The sequence below is a fragment of the Meriones unguiculatus genome, chromosome 12 (genome assembly GCF_030254825.1).
Source record: "Meriones unguiculatus strain TT.TT164.6M chromosome 12, Bangor_MerUng_6.1, whole genome shotgun sequence".
NCBI classification, from domain to species: domain Eukaryota; kingdom Metazoa; phylum Chordata; class Mammalia; order Rodentia; family Muridae; genus Meriones; species Meriones unguiculatus.
The window spans coordinates 81,663,982-81,687,398 of record NC_083360.1 but is presented as its reverse complement, the minus strand read 5'-3'; the positions used below and the strand labels follow the sequence as shown (position 1 = coordinate 81,687,398).

The window sequence follows — 23,417 nt, the reverse complement described above, 5'->3', positions numbered from 1 at the left end:
TCTGGGCCTTGCATAACACAATCAAGGAGCTGGGTGTTGTTTACTACTTTTTTGAAGGAAGTGAAGCTTTAAACAGGAAGACAAATCCCATTTTTTTCTTGGGAGAAAAAAAAATGCTTGAAGTCTATGAAGAATGGATTGAATTTATCAAATAGCGAGAGGAAATTGTAAACTATTGCAGCAATCTAAACAAGTTACAGACTCCTAAACTGAGGCTACATGGATAAAATAGGAAGAGCTAAGACGAAACTTAGGGCGGAGCCTATGCCAGATACAGTGATCGTGCATTTTTACATGAGAGGTGAGGGGGTTTCTTCAGTAAAGCAGAAGGCGAATCCAGATTTGGAGAAGACCTGAATCAGAATAACACTTAAAAAAGAGATAACCAGAGGGCATAAGTCAATAGTCTATGCAGGGTGTGCTGAGAATGCTTGACGCCAGCACACCCCACACTCCCTCAGTAGATGCCTAGGCTGGAGACTTGGCAGCCAAGTCCTTGCCTAGCACATTTCAGTTTCCAGAAGGAGAGTGAGAGAAGTCCTAATCTCCACCCCCTGAGTCTTGACTTTGGAAGTCTGAGCAGATCCATGTTTTCAACTCATTCTGTGTCATGGCTGAGGAGGAATGCTAGGGCACCCCAGTGTGTGAGCCAGAATCAGGAGATGCTGATGTGATCCAAGGGTTAGAAGAACATCTTGGTTGTGGGGAAGGAACTTCTCTTAAACCCACACTTGTGCTACTTGGGGGATATTTAATTCACTGAGCGGTAGACACAGGCTTGGGCACTAGGAAGGGAGAATTCACTGGAAGTTGATGAAGCGGTGGGTTTAGGGGTTGTCTTGGTAGACTATGCAGCAATGGGAAACATGGTGTAGCCCTTGGGGACACTAGTCTTTGAGGAGATGCCTGAAGATGTCGGTAAGGAATCTTCCAGGGAGGTAGGAAACCAAGAAGAGCAAGAATTTCCATAGAACAGCATAATCAAGATTCACAAATTTATAAAAATTCAGTTAATATAAAAACCAAAAAAGGAAAACAAAAAGGTATGCATTAGTTCATAAGACAGACAGTGACCCTGATGACCTAGGGGCTGACTTAATCAGAAGCCTATGGTGGTAGATTTGGAACAAAGAAGATACAGGCTATTAGAGCCCTAAAGGACAGGTTGTAGTTTTGAAAAAACAAACAATTGCAATTGAAGAAAGATAAGCCAGCAAATCATAAGCGTGGTCATCATGAGCATCTTTTTTCCTGCCACAGCAGCACATGTATAAAATGACGAGGCATGTTGCTCCTCACCTTGCCGATTGGCCCATTGAAGATGGGAGGATGCTAAAGGTAAGAGACACAGGACACTTTGAGCCCTGTTCAAACTGGCTGTCATTAGTTAGCTCATGGCCTAGCTAATCCATGTATCAGAAGCCTTTGCAGCAGGGGGTCTCAATTTCCCAACACCGTGACCCTTTAATACAGTTCATGTTGTGGTGACCTCCAACCATAAAATTATTGTCATAGTTACTTTATAACCATAATTTTGCTACTGTTAAGAATCATAATGTAAATACCTGATTCACAGGGTATCTGATATAAGACCCCAAGGGGGTTGGAACTCCTGTTTGAGAACTCCTGCTCTAGAGAGACCTGCTTTCTTTCTTAGCATAAGTAAAGCAGCAGATCGATCTTGGTGTTCGTTGTATCATTTGTACCTTTCCCCAGCTAGGAAACTCAATCTCTCCAATGGGCCAATTCACCTTCCTATTCTCCCCAAGAATATTGTCTCCACCTCTGTGATGGAAACAGAAACTAAATTCTGTCCTTGTTTTTTCAGATGCAAAATGACCTTTTTCTAAAAAGAAAATATGTAGTATCCAGATAAACTGTCTCTTCTAAAATATTTTCCCTGCCTTCCTGCGGGAGACCCTTAAAGTTTGCCACATCCACAATGCGCTGACACCTGGATCCAGGCCTCCCTCTCCCACCTGCAGCAGCATAAGCTTGTGTGTATTAGCACACAGTTGGTGAGACCTGCCTCTCCCTCCAGCAGTTATAAGCTTATATAGCGAAGGCCCACTGTCTGTCTGTGTCCCTGTGGCCCAGAATTTTCTCAGCATCAGTTCTTTGTCGCATTGTTATATTGGTTTGGACATAATCTCTTCTCTAAGGACATCCTCCCTAATGGTTCATTTATTGAAAACTTGGTCCCCAGGATTGTGATGTCAGAAGTAATGAGGTCACTGGGTGGAGGGGGACTGGGACCAGTGGGGCAAACATATTTAAGCCAGATCCTGCCTGCCTTCTGGATTTCTGCCTGCCATCATGGTTATTGTACCTCCTGTCGTCACTCTGAAACCATATGCCACAAGGTCTCGCTCAGAGATGAACAAATGAAACATCCAGATCTTAGACTTCAGCTCCGAAACTATGGCCTAAATAAGCAACTCTCTCAGTCTGAGGTATTTTGTTACAACAAGAGAAAAGCATCTAATATCTGTTGGGTGGCACAGAGTCAGCTGAGATAAAGATGGGGAAGTATCTGTGCTTGGACAGTATCTTAAGGCAGGGTAACAATTTCCACAAACAGAGGGTGTAAAGAGAAGGGATGAGGTGTGTGGGTATCACTGAAGAAATGGAGATGAGTTCCCTCTTGGGTGAAACAGATCCACATGAGGCCCAGAGGCTCAACATTTAAAAATCGATTTTGGAGGCTGGAGAGATGCTCAATGGCAAAAACGCTTGCTAGGCAACCATGAGAACCTGAGTTCAAATCTCCAGCATGTAAAAAGTCAGGCATGGCTGCACTCAGCACTAGGGCATCACCACGGCTTACTCTCCAGGTCTAGTTACAGTGACAGCTTCTGTATCAAGGGATTAATGCAAGACATGACAAAGCAGGACACTTAACATCCTCCTTTGGCACTCTTGTGCATATTGTGCATACATCACACATATTTCACTCACACACACACACACACACACACACACAATCTTCACCATTTTTAGTTCTTATCCCAACAAGATGAAGAACATCCTTTCCAGGCCTCTGTCTGCACTCAGAATGTTTCAGCTCCAGTGTCCACTACATGACTGGATAATTATCATAGTCCACCCACACAGAAGTGAATCTGAGTCTCAAAAGATCTGACTTCATCCTATCTGATATGTATAGAGATTTTACACATAGAGAAATCATACTTGGTAGAATATTCGTTAAAGGAAAAGAGTAGAAGATAGTTAAAAGGAATGAAGTACCAAACAGTACGAAGCCAAATCCTTGCCTTTCAGCCATGGCCGTCCTTCGGAATATTGACTGAAGAGTGTCCAGTATAATACAGGAAGAACTTTTTGAACTGGAAGGAAGTTCAGTGTTGACACTGACTGGTGTTGGTTAAAACCACTGGTGAGTTCACTACTTCCGGTGAGCCACGGTCATTTTTACACTTAAGTGCCGCTGCATTTCATTCAATTCACTGAGCAGAAACATGCAATCATCTGCCCAAAATTTAAACATAAAAGAGGGAGCACTGGGTTACCAATCCTTCATTCATTTTTCTCCATTTTCTTGTTTAAGTGTGTGTATGTGTGTGTTTGTGTGTTAGCATGTTCACTTGTGCATGGATGCATGTTGGAGTAGTACATCTGTGTGGGTATGTGTGTAGAAGCTAGAAATTGATACCAGGAGCCAACTGCCTTATTTCTTGAAAAAAAAAAAATATCTCTGAGTCAAGGTCAGACCTCATCAACAGGCCAGCATGCTCCGAGGATCACCTAATTTCACCTTCCTGGTTTAGACTTACAGGTGCTTAGCCACACACCCCCAGTATTCACCTGGGATCTGGGGATTTGAACTCAGGCACTCACACTTCTGTGGCAAGTGCCTTAACCACTGAGACATCTCTCTAGCCCCCAGGACTCCTGTGTTCTTGCCTCTATTCTACTGGCAAGCATTTGCACTGACCTGACATAGTTCTGTGTGACCTTCAGTTTACCCATCTGAAAATGGAGACAAATTAGACCTGATCTTGATGTCCATCCAGCTCACATGCATCAGTTGACCCCCAGTCAAATAGACTTTGAGATTAGCTGCCTCCGGGCTCTACACACCGATGGACCAATTTGAATTTAGTTAACTGTATGAAGGTGAGGTCTTTGCATTCCTTTCATTAAAATTAGATCATGACAGCAGAGAACAGATGTTTGGTCACACAGGCCTGCTTCCAGTGGAAGCCACATCTGGCTCTCATGTCACAAGAGGAAGGTTCCTGTTAAAAGGCAATTGAGTACATTTGTAATTGTGTGACTGATTCCATGAGCAACACAACTCTGAAATGTACCTGGAGACAATAACAGAGAGGATCCTTCCCCTGCTGCCTAAATAATTATGTGTTTGGATCCCAATTGAATTGGATATTTCTTCTTACTCCCTTTCAAACAGAAATTTATTGACAGAGGATGACAGAAAGAATCCTGGAGAAGTTAGATGTCCTGGAGGAGAATGAAAAGATCATTGCAGCCATCAGAGCAAAGGTGTGTGAAGTAGAAGCTCTAGGGAAAGTGTACTCGTTAAAAAGTTAATATTTCAGATGCGATTTTTACTTTGCAATTAATGATTCATTAACATGAAGACATAAGTGAGCATGTAAGAAACAAATCCTTACCAGCTGAAAGTCATAGATCTAAGATAATAAAAATATTCATTAAATTACCAAGGATATGACTCAATGGTAGAGAGCTGACCCCAGTACCACAGAAACGGACAAAAAATAAAAATGGCAATGATAAAAATTAACTATATAAAATCACTTCTAGGTAGCTGCCATGTGTTAGGCCACAAATACATCGAACCTGCTTTTAAAAGTGCTATCTCCCAACTGGCATGATGGAACACACTGTGTAATCCCAGCACTCAAGGAGGCAGAGGCAGGTAGATCTCTGTGAGTTCGAGGTCTACAAAGTGAGTCCAGGACAGCCAAGGCTACACAGAGAAACCCTGAAGTGCTACCTCCCAAACAACAACAAATATGGGCTATCCATATTTGTTAACAATATGCTAACTATATACAAAATTACTTTAGTGTATATATGAATAGCTCCAAGTCCCACCCCTAATCAATAAGATATCAGCAATTGCTTCTGGAAGGGGGGGGGAATCAGTTTTCTTCAATGGAGTGACACTGAGTATAACAACCATACTCCTTAGTAGGCCTCATGCTCTGGACAAGTCAGGAGAGGGGAGCAGATCTGGGAGGAGTTGGATAAGGGGAAAGAATCTAATCAAAATATAATGCATAAGATTCTTAAAAAATAAATAAACCTTAAAAAGGGAAAGGTAACTTTTGCCATTGTTACTGAATTACAAATAATATATAGAAACAAGGTAAACTAAATAGATAGAAACAAAGTAAGCTAAACTAGTCAAGACAAAACAGTAACAAAGACAAGAGTTCCCAAACACTAGAGTGACTGCTTATGTGAGCAACTTGATTTGTGTTTAGCACCAACAGCCATCCAGCAGGAAGCACGCCTCCAGCTTAGTCTCCGTGCGATTTCTCCACATCCTGCAATCACATATACATCTCCAGCAACAGGGTCTTACCCTAACTCGTTTCTGACAAGCCATCAGCAGTACTGGCAGTAGCTCAAAGCTTTGGCGGTCTCAGGGACCTCCACGCGCAGTAACTCATAGGGAGGAAACACTGCGCTTACACTGGGGCCATCCCCTAACAGCCGTGTTCCCGGAAGTGTCTTTTCAACTCGCGGGGTGTCTTCTTTCAGCTCTTTCACTGATATTCCAACTGTTCATCCACAGTAGGATCAACAAATCAGTTGGTTAACAAATCTGTACAACTCTCAATAATTAGCACTATAGAATTAGAAAGACTTTTTTTTTTTTTGCATACATTCCAAGCAATAACTAGACTTGGGATTTAAAGATGAAGGGATTTTTTTTTTAACATTAGCAAGGTCTAATACAGTGAGGAAGCGATCCCATCACTTCAACCAACCACTGTCAGAAAGGTAACGCTGAATACAGCAGCGTGGGTGGAGACGCTGCCTCACCCAGATTTCCCTTATTCGCTATCATCCCCCAAGAGACACCTGGCCTATTCATCCTGGGGTGCTGCCGCTGCTGTAGGTCCACAGTACATCCTCCCACCCACAACGGTTCAGCGAAGCCAGATCACACTAATTTCCATGGCATAGGGCCAAAGGTATCCACGCATGCGTTGACCTAGCGTTCCCACCAGTTAAGTGGAGCTGGCTCCCTGCCTGACGGTGACAAGCTCCAAGAAGGAACGGAGGCCTCACCTCTCCATTAGTGATGCCTAAATGGTTAAAGAGCCCCGAGCTAAGTGAAAAATCTCCACCCCGGTGTACTTTCTTTCAGGGAAGAAATACAAACAACATACTCTCTACGAAAAAAATAAAATAAAATTACCGCCCATCCCCAGGACAAGCATAATCATGTCAGTTCATACTGTTCTAATCCCCATCTCCATCCACTGCTGGCCATCGCCCGTGGTTCTTTGGGGGAGTTTTCATGAACTTACATACACTCAGCTCCAGTATCCACTGAAACACAAGTGTTTTGCACATTAGTCAGGAACCAACAAATCCACAGTTCAATGCGGACCCTGCCATCGCTGTTTGCTAGTAACCTTGAGTACCCTAAAAGGATATCTGCTTCCTCCACATAAAAGGATTAAAGGGGGGATACCTCGTAGTCCCTGTATTTTGCTCCATTCACACACACACACACACACACACACACACACACACACGTCTCCCACCAGGGACTCCGGCTTGACAGGACTCTCACCACCTCTGCTTTGAAGTCACCTGGACAGGTCCAATCATCTCTTTTTTCATCCTTGGGGGTTTTAGAACCATATGATTCCATCTGCCAGTGCAAGGCATTCAGATCTGCCTGAGCCCTCCTTCCTCAGAAAGATCTCATCCTACCATAGAGCTCACCATGGCCATAGAAGACCCAAGTCAGTATTGGATGCCCATTCCCATCCAGCTTTGTGGAACGGGCATCAAAAACTAGCTCTGAAAATTACATTTCCCTCAGTCATGCCTGACAAAGGGGCACCTGAGCCAGCAATAACTGGCTTGTAGGTGACAGTTCATTGGGAGCCTGCTTCCCTCGGATTTCCTCGGATCCTTCAGCCTTTGTCTTGAAGGAGGAATGAGCAGTACTGTTCCTCATTCTCTCTGCTTCTACTGCACTCAATCTCACCCACTGTGTCTCTTGACCTCAAAAGCTAAGCAGTGAGAGGCTCTTCTCCTCATCTAGCAGTCTCTCCCAGTGGAGGCTGTTCATAGTTTCCTGCACTGTCCCTATCAGGGCCCCATCTGAGTGCTGAACCATGGGTTTTCCTTCTTCTGTGGTAACACTCAGACCTGAGGGCTGTCTTCTCTCACGTTTACATCACTCTCTTTTCACTCTTTAAGCTTTCCTCCTAAGTTCCAAGTCTCCGGTTCCCAGGAAGGACTCTTTAAAAGATCCAGCTAGCGTGTGCTCCCTTCCCACAGAATCCTCCCTGCTCTGACAAATACCAAGTCCTTATTTTATTTTATTATTTTTTAAATCATTGTTTATATTTTTAAATTATTATTTATTACAATTTATTCACTTTATATCCTGGCTGTAGCCCCCCTCCCTCAACACCTCCCAGTCCCTTCTCCCTCCTCCTTGTTCCCCCATGCTCCTCCTCTAGTCCACTGTTAGGGGAGGTCCTCCTCCCCTCCTAGCTGACTCTAGCCTATCAGGTCTCATCAGGACTGGCTGCATTGTCTTCCTCTGAGTCCTTGTAAGGTTGTTCCTTCCCCATCCTCCCCCCCCCCAAGGAGATGATCAAAGAGCCAGTCACTGAGTTCATGTCAGAGACAGCCCCTGCTCCCCTTACTAGGGAACCCAATTGGAGACTGAGCTGCCTACGGACCATATCTGAGCAGGGGTTTTAGGTCCTCTCCATGCATGTTTCTTGGTTGAGCACCGGTCTCTGCAGTCCCCCTGGACCCAGGTTTTTTGCTCTGTTGCTCTCCTTTTGGAGCTCCTGTCCCCTCCAGGTCTTTCTATCTCCTGCTTCTTCCACAAGATTCCCTGAACTCTGCCCAAAGTTTGGCTATGAGTCTTAGCATCTGCTTCGATACTCTGATCAGTAGAGTCTTTCAGAGGCCCTCTGTGAGAGGCTCCTGTCCTGTTCCCTGTCTTCTCCCGCTTGTGATTTCTATCCTGTTTGCCCTTCTTGAATGAGAATTGAGCATCTTCCCTAGGGTCCTCCTTCTTGTTTAGCTTCTTTCAGAGTACAGATTTTAGTATGTTTATCCTATGTTATATGTCTAATGTCCACTCATAAGTGAATATATACTATGTGTGTCTTTATGCAACCTTGTCCTTTTATTTCATTCTTTCTTCCAAATCAGAGGCAAGTGTGAAGGTTTGATTCTATTGGTCCCTTTACAGACGCAAAAAGACTCTTTTCGGGTCACCTCAGGTGGAGAACCAGCAACAGATCAAAAGACGGGTGAACCAATGATTTCATTTGGGGTACTTGTGAAAGCATGCATAACTCAGCGGCAGCTGCTACACCACCAACGAGCCCACCCCAGCAGAAGTGACAACTCAGAAAAGCTGAGGTTCCCTCCCCAACCTGCAGAGGACTCCGTGGAAGAAGCTCGTCTATAGCTCGAGGAGGGACCTTGAAAATCTTTACTTTCTCAATGTCTTACATCTTATAAGTTTCGTGGGTTTCCTGTCTTGTGACCTCCTCTCTTCCCTTCAGGCAGGAAGGTTTCAATTCAGAGGGAATGAGTCTGCAGCAATTATATAGGTCTACCCTTAAGTTCTAAAAAATTTAGTTAGAAGGGCTCCTGAACAATGATCAGTGTATTATCTTTATTAAATAGATAAAGAGTCACATAGGTCACACAGCAAAGGTACAAAGTTCTTTAGAAATTTTAATGTATGTTTTCATTCTCTAATTTTTAAATCTGAACTATTTTTCATTATTGCCTTACACAATAATTCTGTGTGTGTGTGTGTTTGTGTGTGTATAGAGAGAGACATTAATTTTTGTCCTTTATATACAGAATTTTGCCTGTAGGAAGAGCACTTACTTTTTCATTTTGACTTCACTGCAGAAAACCAGCAGTCACCTTAAAGAGAAAAAGAAGTCTCTAATTACACCTCTGCCGTTTGATGATCATGGGGAATTTGAAGGCACAATCGCTCCATCTACAGCTGAGACAGCAACAGAGAACACAGAAAATAAATCAAATGACCTTAAGAAGTCAAAAATGTAACTATTATAATCCAGCTGAAAGTTTAAAAGCACTGCATTTGCCTTAAATTATCTGGTAATATGATAATTCAAAACTAGCTCACCATAGAAGGCAGAGGTAGGGGTGGGGGATGGGAGAGTGGGGGGCAGTATCTGTGAGCTTAAGGTCAACTTGGGCCACATAGGAAACCTCAATCCATGCAGGACTACATAGTGAGGCCCTGTCTCAAAAAGAGAACGCGAGTAATATTATCTTATGACATATTGTTGGGTTAAAATACACTAGATTCAGGTGAGTGTAGTAGTACTCCCAGCACTTGTGGAGGCTGAGATAGGTGGATCACTGTGAGTTTGGGCTACAAAGTGAGTTCAGAACAGCCGAGGCTACAAAGAGAAACCCTGTCTTGAAAAAAACCAAATATGTATGTATGTATATTAGATTAATCTGAATGTTTCCAATTTAGAAAATAGATATTACAGTCTTTTGCAAGTGTTGAGAATTATAATTTCAAACTTTTAAAGAAATGCTTTTTGAGTCAGCTGGTTAGAAGGGCTCCTGAGGTTGTCAGTGTATGATCTAAGAGTGTATGGTCAGGAGGCAGGGGCAGGCAGACCTCTACAAGTTTGAAACGAGCCTGGTCTATAGAGTTCTAGGACAGGCAAGGATACACAGAAAAACTCTTGCCTCTAAAAACCAACAAGGAGAAAAAAAAAAACTTTTCTTAAAATCAGTTCTACTGCTCCAAATTTAATATTGCATTTTATATAAAATTTTAGAATTTTACTTTAGGAAAACCTCTGCCTAAAATCCTTCTCAGCTAGTTTCTTAGGAAGAGACTGAATGCGGGGTACTCTAGCTCAGAGACAGAATGCCTGCCTGACGAATGGGTGTCTGAATGTGCCATAATGGGTCTCTCTTGTCATTTCCAGCATCAGAGATGCATGGGAGAGTCCAAATGTGCAGCAGAACAGCATCAGCTACTGACCAGTTAGATGGTGTGTGGAAATTATACCCTTTTCACTTAATGAAAGAAGGCAATATATGAAGTAATGGGAACTGCCCTGATGATGCTCAGTCATGTGTCCAGGGTCACACAGACAAGAGGCAGAGGGTGGGGTTAGCCCCAGCAGTTTCATTTTAGTGCTCGTATTCTTCCATTTAAAAGTTTTAATTTTATTTTTTGACTACACATATGTGTCAGTGAAGGGGCTTGTATACAGGTGAGTGCAGTTACCCACAGAGGCCAGAAGATGGTATGAGATTCCCCAGCGCTGGAATTTCAGAGAGTTGCGAGCCACCGGCTGTGGGTGCTGGAAATTAAATTGGGGTCATTTAGAAAAGCAGTATGTACTCTTACTCACTTAGCCATCTCTCCAGCCTGCCCAGGAGCGCGTGTTCTCTAACACCACCATTCCCAGCAGGATGACTGCACCTAGGTACAGTGTAACTATAGCACTTTATACTTAGGTGAGAACAAGAGAGGCAGAGAGGTTAGGGTTAATAGGAGGCCACGGTGAGAAAAACCTGTAGTGTATCCAGGTTGTTTACAGTCCTGTGTGTTGTTCTTGCAAAGGTATGTAGAAGGGAGATGGACAGGCAGGAAGTTAAACATTATTTGGACCATTGTTTTGCTGGTACATATTCTGATTGTGTTACAAATAACATTCCCCCAGACTTTTGTTATTTGATATTTACCAAGACACTCAATATCCATTTTCATTATGGAACTGTAAGGTAAGAAAAGGGAGTTTGTGAACTAGCTAGAAGAGGGAGACACATGACTGTAATCTGAGCATTTGGGAGGCATGAACAGGTGCATCAGGAGTTTGAGGTAAAACCGTTTGCTTGGTCTGAATCTTCAAAATAAGTGCGTTTCAGCCTAGATTAACTTCGCCTCTGACCTTACATGGCCTAGTCGACTGGGCTTGAAGTTTTCAGCCAGAGGCAAAGTTAATCTTGGCTTCCAGAGAAGAAGTGTTAGGAGGTGGTAAAACCCTTTGAAAGAAGGGCCTCTGGAAGGGCACTGAAAGTCATGCCTAAGAAAGAACTCCTTTGCCCCCTGCCTTACAGTATGAGCTCTCACTGTAGCCCAGGCTGTCCTGGAACTCTGTATAGCCCAGGCTGTACTGACTCACTGTCGTCCTCCTGAGTTAACTTCCGAAGTGCTGGACTACTAGAGTGAGCTGCCAGGCCCTGCAAAAATTTTGTGTGTATGTAATATTGGGAATTGAGCCCTTTCTGATTCCTGGCATAGCAGTTTCATTCTGACACATAATCCTACCATGATAAACTACTTTGCTGTGGTCCAAGAGTGATGAGGTCAGTAAGGCATGGACCGAAATTTCCAGTTCTGTGAGCCAAAATGAATCTTTTTATCTCTTTAATTTTTTCCAGTAATAGGAAACTAATACAAAATCAATACTGTATAAATAAATCTTAACTACACCACGACTAAGTGGGGCAAAGCTCAGAAATCGTGGAATACTCGGTGGGTAAAGGAGAGACCTAATAGGGGTTTTATTAGGAGAATTGGCTCATGAGATTATTGAGACTGGGGAGCCCCAGATAGGGCCTCTGCAGGCTGGAAACCTTGGCAACCTAGTGCCATATTATGGCACCAAGCATAGGAAAAGATCCCTTGGTGTCATGTACTCAAGGATGAGCTTGATATAGTCCAAAGAGCTCTGATCTCTCCTCCTAAACCAAGGCTGCCATTTCTGTTTGTAAAGCAGAAAAGTAAAGATGGTATTGGAAAGGGATGAAGTATTTCTGTCTTAATAGTCTTTCACAGCAACCTCATAGAGGAAGATACTGTTTTTCTGGCTCTTTTGACTCAGAATAGCACACAGAGACACAAGCAGGTATTATTAAATCTTACCACTCTGCTACCCATGTGTTGTTTTCAACATCTGGGGGAGGTTGAGGCATTGCTTCCAATACTGTGTTGCTTCAGCAAATGGTCTTGGGTCTAATCACCCTATCATATATATTTACACACATATACATATATACATATGTATGTATGTATGCTGTTCTGAGTTAGGGCCTTAAATGATGATGAAAGAGAGATGGAGAAGATCATACTCAGGGGAGTCCAAAGTATAGTAAGATTGATTGCAATGCTTCTGTTTTTGTTTTTGTTTTTTTTTTTAAGGTCGGATTAATTTTGAACAGGTTGGGTACACCATATGTAAGCAGAATGAGTACACTGTTATAAATGATCTGAAAACACATATTAACTTGGTTATAGGTTGGCTGGGAGTTTGATTTGTAAAGGCAAGTCTCAAACAGCATTTCTCAGAGAAACCATCCTCACAGTAGCATATAAGGGAAGTTGCTGGTCCCATTTTCAGTCTGAGGTTAAAGGCCTGAGAGGCTAAGGGAAGATGAGAGCAGATTTGTCTTGGAGCCCAAAGGTCAAGGAACCTAGAATCCTTCCATCCAAGAACAGGCAGCAGGATGAGTGTATCCTTCAGAGAAGAGGGGAAGTTGATTTTTCCATTCAGACTTTTAGAGGATTGAGTGGTACTTGCCCACACTGTGAACAGATGCCCTTCAGGCCAGTAATTCTTGTACTTAGCTAGTCCAGAAACATTCTCACAGGCCTACCTGGAAAGAATTATTTGCTAGTTCTTTAAGTAATCCTAGATCCAGTCAGTGTGGCACCTAAAATTAACCACATACTGTTACCAGGGTTGTTAGGGTCAGAACTTGGTCCCAGGAACCCTAACAAGTTAGGCTCAGCCACAAATTCTCAATAGATACCACACAAAGAAGTAACAGTAAAAGGCAGAGAAGGCAGAGATATTCACTCTGGCCACACTGAATAAACTGGGAAACAAATAAATGGTCCAGGGTCATATAGTGTCCCCACAACACAACACAAACAAACAAACAAAAACTTTCAGGGTCCTGACATAGGGTTTAAGGTTAAGCAGAGGTCAAGAGGTATGCATACCTAAGTACCCACAGTCAACATGTGATCATGCCCATCCTCACCAGCTCAGCTCCACTGTGTCCTGAAAGGTGCTATGGCAATCTGCTAGCACAGTCTCTTTCTAACAAACCAGCCCTCTCCTTTGCTCAGCATGGGACTTCTTAAGAAACTTCAGTGTCTTAGAGTCCATCATTTTAAGTAGCCCGGGACAAGTTTCCCTCCTCAGAGTATCTTCAGTCTTTCTCAGACAGTTACAATACCAAGAAGAAAGACTTAAGAGTGGGATTCTCCACGTAACACATAGAAACTGTCATCCTGCTTGATATCCAAGCTCTTTCTGACTCCATAACTCAGCGCCTTCCATTCAAGCCTGTCCCAAATACCTCATGGATCCACGTTCTGGTGTGTGTTCTGCTTAGCCTGTAAATCCTGGCACCCGTGTGCACTGGTTTCTGCCCTGGCAGCAGGTGTATCCTGTCGCCCTCCCCACCCAACCCCCACGTGTCCCCCGTGACCATTAATAACACCTTGGCTTCCTTCTCTGATCAGGTCCCAGTCTTCCGACTTCCTGTTTACATTTCTCCAAAACTGAATCTTAAATATGTTTTTGCAAATTTTCTGATTATTTCCATTTTGAAAAACTTTTATTTCTTCCAGGCATTTATCTTTCGAATATAACCCTAAACCCAGAAGTGATTTTGAAGAGTCAGATTTGAGACCACCTGTTTTTGCAACAGATATAAGCAATGAAGAAAGTACATCAACGGGTAAGGCTGTGTAGCATATAATCACTTTTTCTTGTATTTATTAATGAGTGCTACTAAGTGTAATTTATTAATTACCCTTAATAAATTAAGTGTAATTTATTTATTAATTCCTCCTTCTTCTGGTATTTTATTTCTGTTCAAATAATTTACATAACAAATAAATGGTTCGGGGTTTTTTTGGTTCTTTCTTTATTTATTTATTATTTATTTTTTATTAGTTACATTTTATTAACTCTGTATCCCAGCTGTATCGCACTCCCTTATTCCCTCCAAAACCTTCCCTCCCTCCCTCCCTCCTCTCCTCCCTGCCCCTTTCCAAGTCCACTGATAGGGGAGGACCTCCTCCCCTTTCATCTGACCCTGTTTTATCAGGTACCTTCAGGACTGGCTGCTAAGTCCTCCTCTGTGGCCTAGCAGGACTGCTCCTCCCTTGGGGGGTGAGGAGATCAAAGAGCCTGCCATTGAGTTCCTGTCAGAAATAGTCTCTGTTCCCCTTACTATGGGAAGCCAGTTGGTTACTGAGCTACCACAGGCAATTCACTGTGTATAAACACACACACACACACCCCACATTCAGGTGTAACCTCACCTTATTGCCCAGAATGAACTTGAACTCCTAGACTCAAGAGACCCCTCTGGCTCATCTTTTCAGGTAACTGAGACTCCAGGCATATATCATCACACACACGTGGTTCACGAATACATTTCTATGGATATATTTTTATGTTTCTGTGGTTGTTTCCTTTCTCTTCCTGGGAGATATAAAGTAATAGCTATTCACCCCACACAGACAGAGCATGAAAATGATTCCATCCACGTCGAGCCTTATGAATCAAAACTTCATTCAGATTATGTCCATGAATGTACATGAATGAGGCTAGTTTTACTTTTAGGAGCATGAGTGAGGTTTGCCAGGATAACACAAGGAAGTCCCTCCCCTCAGCAGCTATACTACTAAAGAGCCCGAACCCTCAGTCAACCTTTTGTATTTACTGATATCCCTTCTTCCCAGACCATGTGTACAGAGGCAAAATTATATGTACCTTGAGGCAGGAATGGTGGGGGTGGAAACTGGAATCTCACATGAGAGCCTAGTGACCCTCCCCTCTCCTGGGGAGGAATGTTACTTGTTTTTCACCAGAAAACTAACCCTCCCTGTGTCATCCTTATTTCCTTACCTACAGAGGTCGAGTCATTCTGTGCGTCACCACAGCACTTGCTGAGTCATGATGGCCAATGGTCATGAAACACCTAGAGGAAATAGTTCCACTACAGAACTATTATTTCCTCCACGAAGGAAATGCCAATTTTCCTTTTAACTCAATCCTCAGGCTTTCATTGAAATTTTAAAATACAAGTCAAGTATGAATTGCCTGTTTAACAGAAACATACCTACAGGATTAGAAATTTTAGGAATCTGTGGTCCAGGACCCAGCATTTTATAGATTCCCAGAAGAAGTAGGTGCTGTCTGTTGCTTTTTTTTTCTCTCTCTCTCTTTCATGGTCAACCAGGTAGTTCCATGGTCACCAGCCTCCTTGGCTAAAGCTTCTTGTTTACATTCTGCCCCATATTGTCTGTCTGTGCTGTACTCTGTAAGTTCTCAAAAGATGTACTTATAACATGGCCTTCCTCTCTCTGCTCTTGCTTAAATATCAACCCACTCCAATAAGGATCCCTCCCTTGCTTTTCTGCTTAAGCACTGACCTGCATTGCCCGTGGCCCCAATGCTGTTGCTAAATCAAAACAGCATTTTTCATTTCTATTTTCTTCTGCTTCTCCAGGCTCAGCTGGTTGATCATTTCCTCCTTCTAACTTTAAGCTTTTGGGACTGTTGGCACAAAACATACTTCTCACTCAAAAGAAATAGGAAATAGCTTATTTTTGATCCATATATGAGAGACTATGGCCTTAGAACATGGATTCAGACTGCCCCAAGTAACATGTTCCAATGCAAACTTTGCAAGTAACATTTTTCCAGTGAAAAATTTGAAGTTGTCATAGCTAAGGAACAAAAGAAAGTCATAACCTAAGGCGTTTGCCAACTGTGTTTCTGAAAACATTCAGTGGGCAGGTTACAGCCACGTGTGAGAATCTCAGCTAGGGTTTTCACATGCTATCTGATAACTTCCTTACCTTTGAGGATGGTGGAATGTCATGGTTGGCTAAGTTAACACATTCAGAAAAGTTTTACTGAGGATGTTCCATCAAACACAGATGCAGGCAATGAATGGCTATTGACCATTTAACCAGACTACCAGAGACAGTTGTGCCTGTCATTGTAGAAATCAAAGAGCAAGACTTGAATCTTGAAAGTTCATTTGATGAGGAGAGCCAGCGATCTTGGAAGCCACAGGAAATCTGCTTCAAGCCAAGTCCTGCTGGGATATCGTCTAGGGAACTGGAACAGAGGCAATTAATCATTTCAGAGTTTTGTCTTGAGCTCCAGGTTGGGAAGCCAGCCTCGTCCACGGGGTTTCACGATGTCAGTTCTTCTTATCACCCCCTGCACTTTTCCCTCATTATCAGCTCTCTGTGTAGGGAGAGGCTTATGCGCGCCTAAGGCTTCCAAGTCCTGCATTTTTTCCTGAGTCACTATCCAGGCTAAATCTGTGTTAAAGGTTAACTCGGAACAAACAAAGCATTAGCAGTGTGCACAGTTGGGCTGCTTTTCATGCATAGGATGTGAGGTAAAAATGTGCTCTCATACAGAATAAAAAGCACTCCTCTCTTCTCCTGTTCTTTCCTACCGTTAACCACCCATTCTGGTTTCACGGCCTCTGTGGCTGGGCATGTATTGGTAGTTCAGCATCTGGCCAGCAAGGGAAACTGTGTAAGTCAGGACACGTTTATAACAGCAGACAGATAAGCTGAGGAGAGGAAACAATGGGGAAGGTAGGAAGGCTGCTCTGAGGCCAGGGAGGCTGGGGAGCCAGGAGGCACACGAGGACAGGTCAACGTGAAAAACCTTCCTCTGTCCTTATGTCAGGGACAGCTTCATCAACTGCTTTACCTTTCCGTTCAGCCAACTATGCTTTAGCTGTCAAGTTAAAACGGCATTCTCTGACATTCTTTACGGTTCTACGTCAGCGACAAATGATCTACTGCAGCCCATTTCCTAGGACTGCTTTCCCAAGTTGACCTGATTTCTGTCCAATAGCCCCAACAGGCTTTTACCATAGATCAAGGCAGATGCTTAGCTTCTGTGTAAGAGTCCTACAAATAGCCAGAGGTAGACATCATCAGGACTCTAAGTCAGTGTGTGGGAAATGCCCCTCTTCTTAGCTGAGTTAGTTCATTTTTCTCTTGCTGTGATAAAATATTCTGACAAAAACAACTTACGAAAGGAAGGGTTTATTTTACCTCACGGTTCCAGAGTCACAATCCGTCATGGGGGCGAAGCTATGGCTGCAGGAGTTTAAAGCATCTAGCCATGCTGCATCTGGAGACAGGAGCTGAGATGAACACAAGCTCGGTCTGCTTCTCTCCAGGTATGCAGTTGAGGATCCCAGCCCAGGGAATGGTGACGCCCATTCTTAGGGTGGGTATTCCCACCTCAGTTAACCTCACCCAGAGAGTTCCACATAAGCACACCTAGAAGCCCATCTCCCTCCCATGGGATTCTAGACCCTGTCAAGTTGACACCCAGTGTTAGTCCTCACACCCATGAAGTCAGGTGGGCCTTCTGGGGATGGCTATCGCAGGAGTCTTACTGCTGCGTGCTGTTCATGGGCACAGACTACCAAGCATTTTTACAAGCTGGCAGGAGCCACTCCTCTGGTACTTTGGCTCATGGTATTAGGCCTGTGAAGTTACCGTTACTTATCAGTCTCCCACTCTGCCAGATTTCTAATATGGTCTATGAAAACAATATACATGTTAGCAGGAGAGATAGGCTATAGGTCAAACAGTCCCCCCCTTTCATTCACAACAGGTCCCCACTTATAAGCATCAGAACCGCTTTTTAATATATCTGAGTATAATTTGGTAGGCCCCAGAAGCTGTGTAAACACCCGTGCAAAATGGAGAAAGCTGTCTGCTCTCAATTTGTTTTTTGCCAAGGTCACCCATGTGCTTCTATCTCAACTTTCCCCTGACTGGGGAAGGGTTAGCCATTGGTGAGAATTCAAACAGTACTGTCCTCTTAAAGTCCATCTCAGATCTTCTGTTTGTTTGGATATCAGGGTTAGTCTTTGATGTCTTCTTGACCTGGTGCTGTTACACCCAAGACTTACCTCCAGCATGCTTCACTGCTGTCAGCATCACTGGAACCACCTGCCTTGGGCCATTCCACGTCTCAATTAGTCTTTCACAGAGCCTGTGTTTCCGGCTTTCAAAAGAACCCGGTCACCAAAGGCAGAATCACTAACATGAGCACCCATCCTCAATAAGTTTGAAACCTGTTCTGGTTCTGAATTTTCTATTCCAGGACTGTTGTTGTAAATATTTTGGTGGTGGGCGACATAATGTTTATTATTCTTAGCCCTGTAATTACCACGGTGGTATTATTTAACCCGCTACCATAATCAAATAAAACACAGAAACCTGTTCAATTTTACAACTGCCTTAAAACACCTTGGGCTGGGCCAATAATTCCATCTATGCTATTTCAATAACCTCAGTATCCACCTCCCAGCTCCCATCAAATGCTATCCTCCTTCACCATTTTCATCTTGTCTATCTTCCATCCCTAATCTTAAAAATTCTTGCTTGTAGTCTTCATCTGGGCCTTTCCACGCCATTATTGGGAGTCCATCCTCCCAGCCCACGTGGTTTCTTCTCCATGCTAACCCATCGTGGCGTCCTCCCCTCCCCCCACTGTTTCCTGTGATTCTCTTGAACCCAAAGCCTGGGAACGTTAGCTAAGCCTACTCCATTCTGCCCTGCCCAAGCTTTAGACCTTTAATCAACCAATCAGGTATAATGTCCTTACAAGATAAGGATAGGTTCAACCAGGCAGTGACCAGATCTTGAAGGTCAGCAATCAGCATCAAAATACAAGCATCAGACCAACCCCCAACACCAGTCTCTTACATAGTTACCCAGTTTAAGCACAGTCTGCACTGGCTAAGCATAAACCATGTCAAGAGGACTGAAGTGAAGCTTAGGGAAGCAATTCTTACTCTTTTGGGGCAAGAGGTAGGACTTGGTCCCAAAGCAGGTGCATCATGGCACAACTTCAAGATTGTCCTTCCTAAGGCATGATTCATAGCTTTTCACTTTATCTGAGGTTTGAGGCAACCAGGATATAGGTAGTCTCCATTTGATTCATGTTTGTTTGCCTTTTGTGTTATCTCAAAGACAAAGGCAGGACAGTTATTATTATGCACCTTCTTTTTTTCTTTTTCTGATGGCAACTTTTTAAAAATTCACTTTGCATCTTTGTTGTAGCATTATTCTTCCTCCCCTCCCGGTCCCACCTTCCCTTCCCCCCCCTTCCCCACTTTTCCTCAGAAAAGGGGAGCTCCCTTTCCTATCCACCCCAGCCTATCAAGTTGCATCAGGACTGAGTGCATCCTCTTCCCCTGTGGCCTGGCAAGGCAGTCCTGCTAGAGGAAAGTGATCAGAAAGCTGGCAAGTGCGTCCATGTCTGATGCAGTCTGCATTTCCCTTATTAGAGGAGACACATGAGACCTAAGCTTCCCATTATGGGTGTTCTTAAACAGTCCACAATGAAGGATAATCCCCCTCGGCAGGGCTTTAATAACCACTGTAGCTTTTTCAGTCTACCCGGGAAACACTTGAACCAACCTTGAAAAGGTATCAACACAAATCAGCATGTATTTGAATTCTCTTGACTTTGGGATTTGAGTACAGTTGACTTGTCTATCCTGCATAGGTCTTGACCTTGACTGTGGTAAAAATCTTTGTGTTGCTGAGGTCAATCTTTGGGTTATTCTTAAGACAAACTATATATCTGGCTGATGTTCTTCATATGACATCAGCTAACACTAGTCCTGTAATCCACAGCCTATTGTAATTAACCAGAGCATCTTCCCAAAATACTCATGCAACTACTTAGCAACTGGTCCTGCCAAGTAGGCCAGAAGGGATATTGTTTCTTTCTCATTTCTTGTCCAGTTGTCCTAAACAGATTTGCTAAATCTCCAGTGTCCTGGTTAGCCTTAATTGTCAACTTGGCACAGTCATCTAAGAGAAGCCTCAGTTGAGAAATTGTGTGGATCAGGTTGGGTCATTGTGGCTATTTCTGTATTGGCTTTATTACTGATTGACACAGAAGGGTCCAGCCCACTGTGGGTGGCACCATCCCTTAAGCAGGCCAGCTGGTGCTATGGTGGCTAAGCAGGTCCTAAGGTGGATGATAAAACTTAGGTAAGCTTATGTACAAGTCAAAGAGCAAGCCAGCAAGCAGCGTTCTCCTATGCTTACTGCTTAAATTACTGTCCTGACTTTTTCAATGATGAACAGTGACCTGGACGTATAAGCCAATGAAATCCTTTCTTCCTCAAGTTGCATTTGGTCAAAGTGTTTTATCACAGCAACAAACCAAACCAGGACCAACAGCCAATATCCTTTTCTATGACAGAAGTAGGACATTGAGACTGAAATCCAGAAGTGTCAAGCATGGGAATGAGTGTTATCACGTGATGAGCTTTAGCAACTTCATAATTTACATTCCCTTCCAGATAGTTTCCTCTACTGCAGTGGTTCCAAACCTGTAGGTCACAACCCCTTTGGGGGTCAAAAGACCCTTTCAGAGGGGTCACATATCAGATGTCCTGCTTATCAGATATTTACACTAAGATTCACAACAGTAGCAAAATTACAGTTATGAAGTAGTAATGAAAATAATTTTATGAATGGGGGTTAACCACAACATGAGGAACTGTATTAAAGGGTCGCAGTATTAGGAAGAAATACTGTTCTAGAGAAACCTATAGGTGGAACTGTTGGCCTTCTAGAAAAAAAGTTACGTATGCCTGCAGCTTAATCAGAGATCCTTCTCCCTATGAGGAATTTGTGAGTCAAAACTATGTCTCCTAAACCAGGCATTGTGGTGCATGCCTGTAATTCCAGTGCCTAAGATGTGGAAGCAGCAGGATCCAGAATTCAAGGACAGCCTTGGCTTCAGAGAAAGATTGAGGCCACACTGAACTATATAAGACCCCCCACACACACACACACACAACAACAACAACAACAACAGAACCTAGCTCTGTCTTTCATTGCACATTCCAGAGATTCTGGAAACCACAGATGCTCAACATTGCTGTCCTGTTTCTTGGGGGCTTTTTGTGATTGGATGATTTATCACTGAATAACTAACCTCAGTATTTACAAGCAAAGTCAAAGGAAGCTCCTTCTCTGTTAGTTTTACCTGCAACCCTGGGGGAATAAATGTAACTGGGTGTCTGACCCATGAATGCCAAGTCTCCTCCATTTTCCTCACACCGGTTTTCTGGGCTTGCCTGGACTTCTAGCTTCTGGCCTCACTTCTTCCTGGGACACTCAGATTTCCAGTGACTTATCTCCATAACAGGCACACCAACCTTGCTTTCATCACCTTGCCTCCCTAACTTCGCATCCTGAGGTTTTATCCTAACAGGATGGTGGCCGTGTGTGTCTTTAGCTGTTCACAATTATTACATACTTTATGGGAAAGGCCTGCAGGCTAAGAGGATGTCAAGTCCATAACCCTGCACATTCTTCTATCAAGCGCCCTGTGAAATGTAGGTTATTGTCACCATCCGGATATTTTGTGTGATCTGAGGGTCTGTATCAGTACATCTCCAACATGCTTGACAGCTCTACTCAAACTGCACACGATTCTCGTCAACCCTTTATTGTACCACTGAGCCAGGTTTAGGCACTCTTGCCTTGGTACCACTCTTCCTAAGGCCTCCTGGGATACATCTCTAGTATCACTCTGTGTCAGAAATATGAGACAGAGAAGCAGACAGACTCAATTAACATGGTGAGACTGCTTTATTGAAGCAGTGAGAGGCCCCAACCTTCATGCAGGATGATAGTTGAGTGCCCTTGTGGGGATGTGTGTGTGTGTGTGTGTGTGTGTGTTTTGTCCTACACATACAGGGGTACCTACCAGGAAGTTACAGCTAGTTTTTGTGCTTTGACTGAAAGCAGGTAGGTTGCTTTCCATACCTGAAGAGATTGTTTCTGCAGGTGGAGCTGATGGGCTTGAACTAAGCCATTCTTTATGACTAGGGGCTACTGTCCCATACAGCCTGATTCAACTTCTCCTGGCCTGAGGCTGTTTCCCAACTCTTTAGATCTACTACTCTATCCTCATTAACACTACAGTTAGGTTCTGCACCTGGAACCATCTCCCCGCAATATAAGAGATTCTCCTAAAATGTTTTTCCTGCTTTTCCTCCCTAGTCTTAACATATTATGAGCCATCTGTCAGCCATCAGAAGGATAGTAAGCAGGGCCTAATGACTGCCAACTTAGAGTCTAAACCAACCCACTCCAACAGGGTCATGCCAACAGGATTGCCCCGTATCATTCCAGTTTAGAGTGTCGAGTGTGAAAAGGGAATTAACATGGCTCATAGCCTCCAAGTAGCTGCACAGTGTTCCCAACGTCAAGGTGGGGGCAGGGCCTACTCATAGCACCCAATGAGCAAAATTTACAAGGTCCACGACACCACTCCAGACATGCTCTTATTTTCTTTCCTGCCTTCCTTCACTCCTCTACACTTGGCTGAGGGTCTTATGCCTGACAGTGTCCTATCCCTGGTAGCCCTCTAGTGTCTGCTGCTGCTGCTGCTTCCTCCTCCTCCTGCCTGTAGCTTTCCAAAACAACTTTTTGCGTTTTTCATTGTATCACTGATCTTCCTTCAGTCAAGACCAAATCTCAACTGTGCATTGCCACAAAAGCCTGAACATTGAACGTCAGAATTTCTGCTCCCTTGCTAAACAATAAGTATAAAACAGTTAATTTAGAAATCCACTCAAGGAACACATTTTCTCAGAACCTAATGCATAAAGTGGCCCAAATTATAACAATATGCTACTTTTTCTTTTTTATATGATCATAAGCATAGTTGGAGAAATTTTCTAGAACAGACCCCAAAAACCTGTCACCAGGAATGGAGGCTGTCCCACCCATTCTGTCTGAAATGCCTATACAGAACAGAGAAGTGGAGAAACAAGCTAGGAAGGATTAGAAATACAACAGGAAGCACCTTTAAGGCAAAGGCCAGGCAAACCTGAAGCTGAAAATCAAAGCAGAAAGTACCAGAGCCAGGAAAGGGAAAATGCCCCAAAGAGAATCACTTGGTAGATGCTTGGACGCTTGTCCACCGCAAACTCCAGGACCTTCTAGTTTTAGGCAGGCTTTGGGCTCTCTGAGGCAACTGAATGATTTACTGAGAGACCTGAAGCTTGACTTCTGTGAGCCAAATGTAATGCTGGGGCTTAGAGTGTCTGTCAACACAAAGGCC

The 23,417-nt window shown here is 43.5% G+C and overlaps 1 protein-coding gene across 1 annotated transcript in view; it reads left to right on the top strand.

The window, feature by feature from the left end:
• The first annotated feature begins 4,449 nt into the window (after window positions 1–4,449).
• C12H1orf141 (chromosome 12 C1orf141 homolog) overlaps window positions 4,450–23,417 on the top strand; it is a 39,207-nt gene continuing 20,239 nt past the window's right edge. Inside the window, exons 1-5 of the mRNA XM_021658400.2 lie at window positions 4,450–4,553; window positions 8,471–8,531; window positions 9,148–9,305; window positions 13,883–13,992; window positions 16,276–16,475. Of these exons, the coding sequence (XP_021514075.1) occupies window positions 4,450–4,553; window positions 8,471–8,531; window positions 9,148–9,305; window positions 13,883–13,992; window positions 16,276–16,475 (633 nt within the window). The remainder of the gene's footprint in view (window positions 4,554–8,470; window positions 8,532–9,147; window positions 9,306–13,882; window positions 13,993–16,275; window positions 16,476–23,417) is intronic.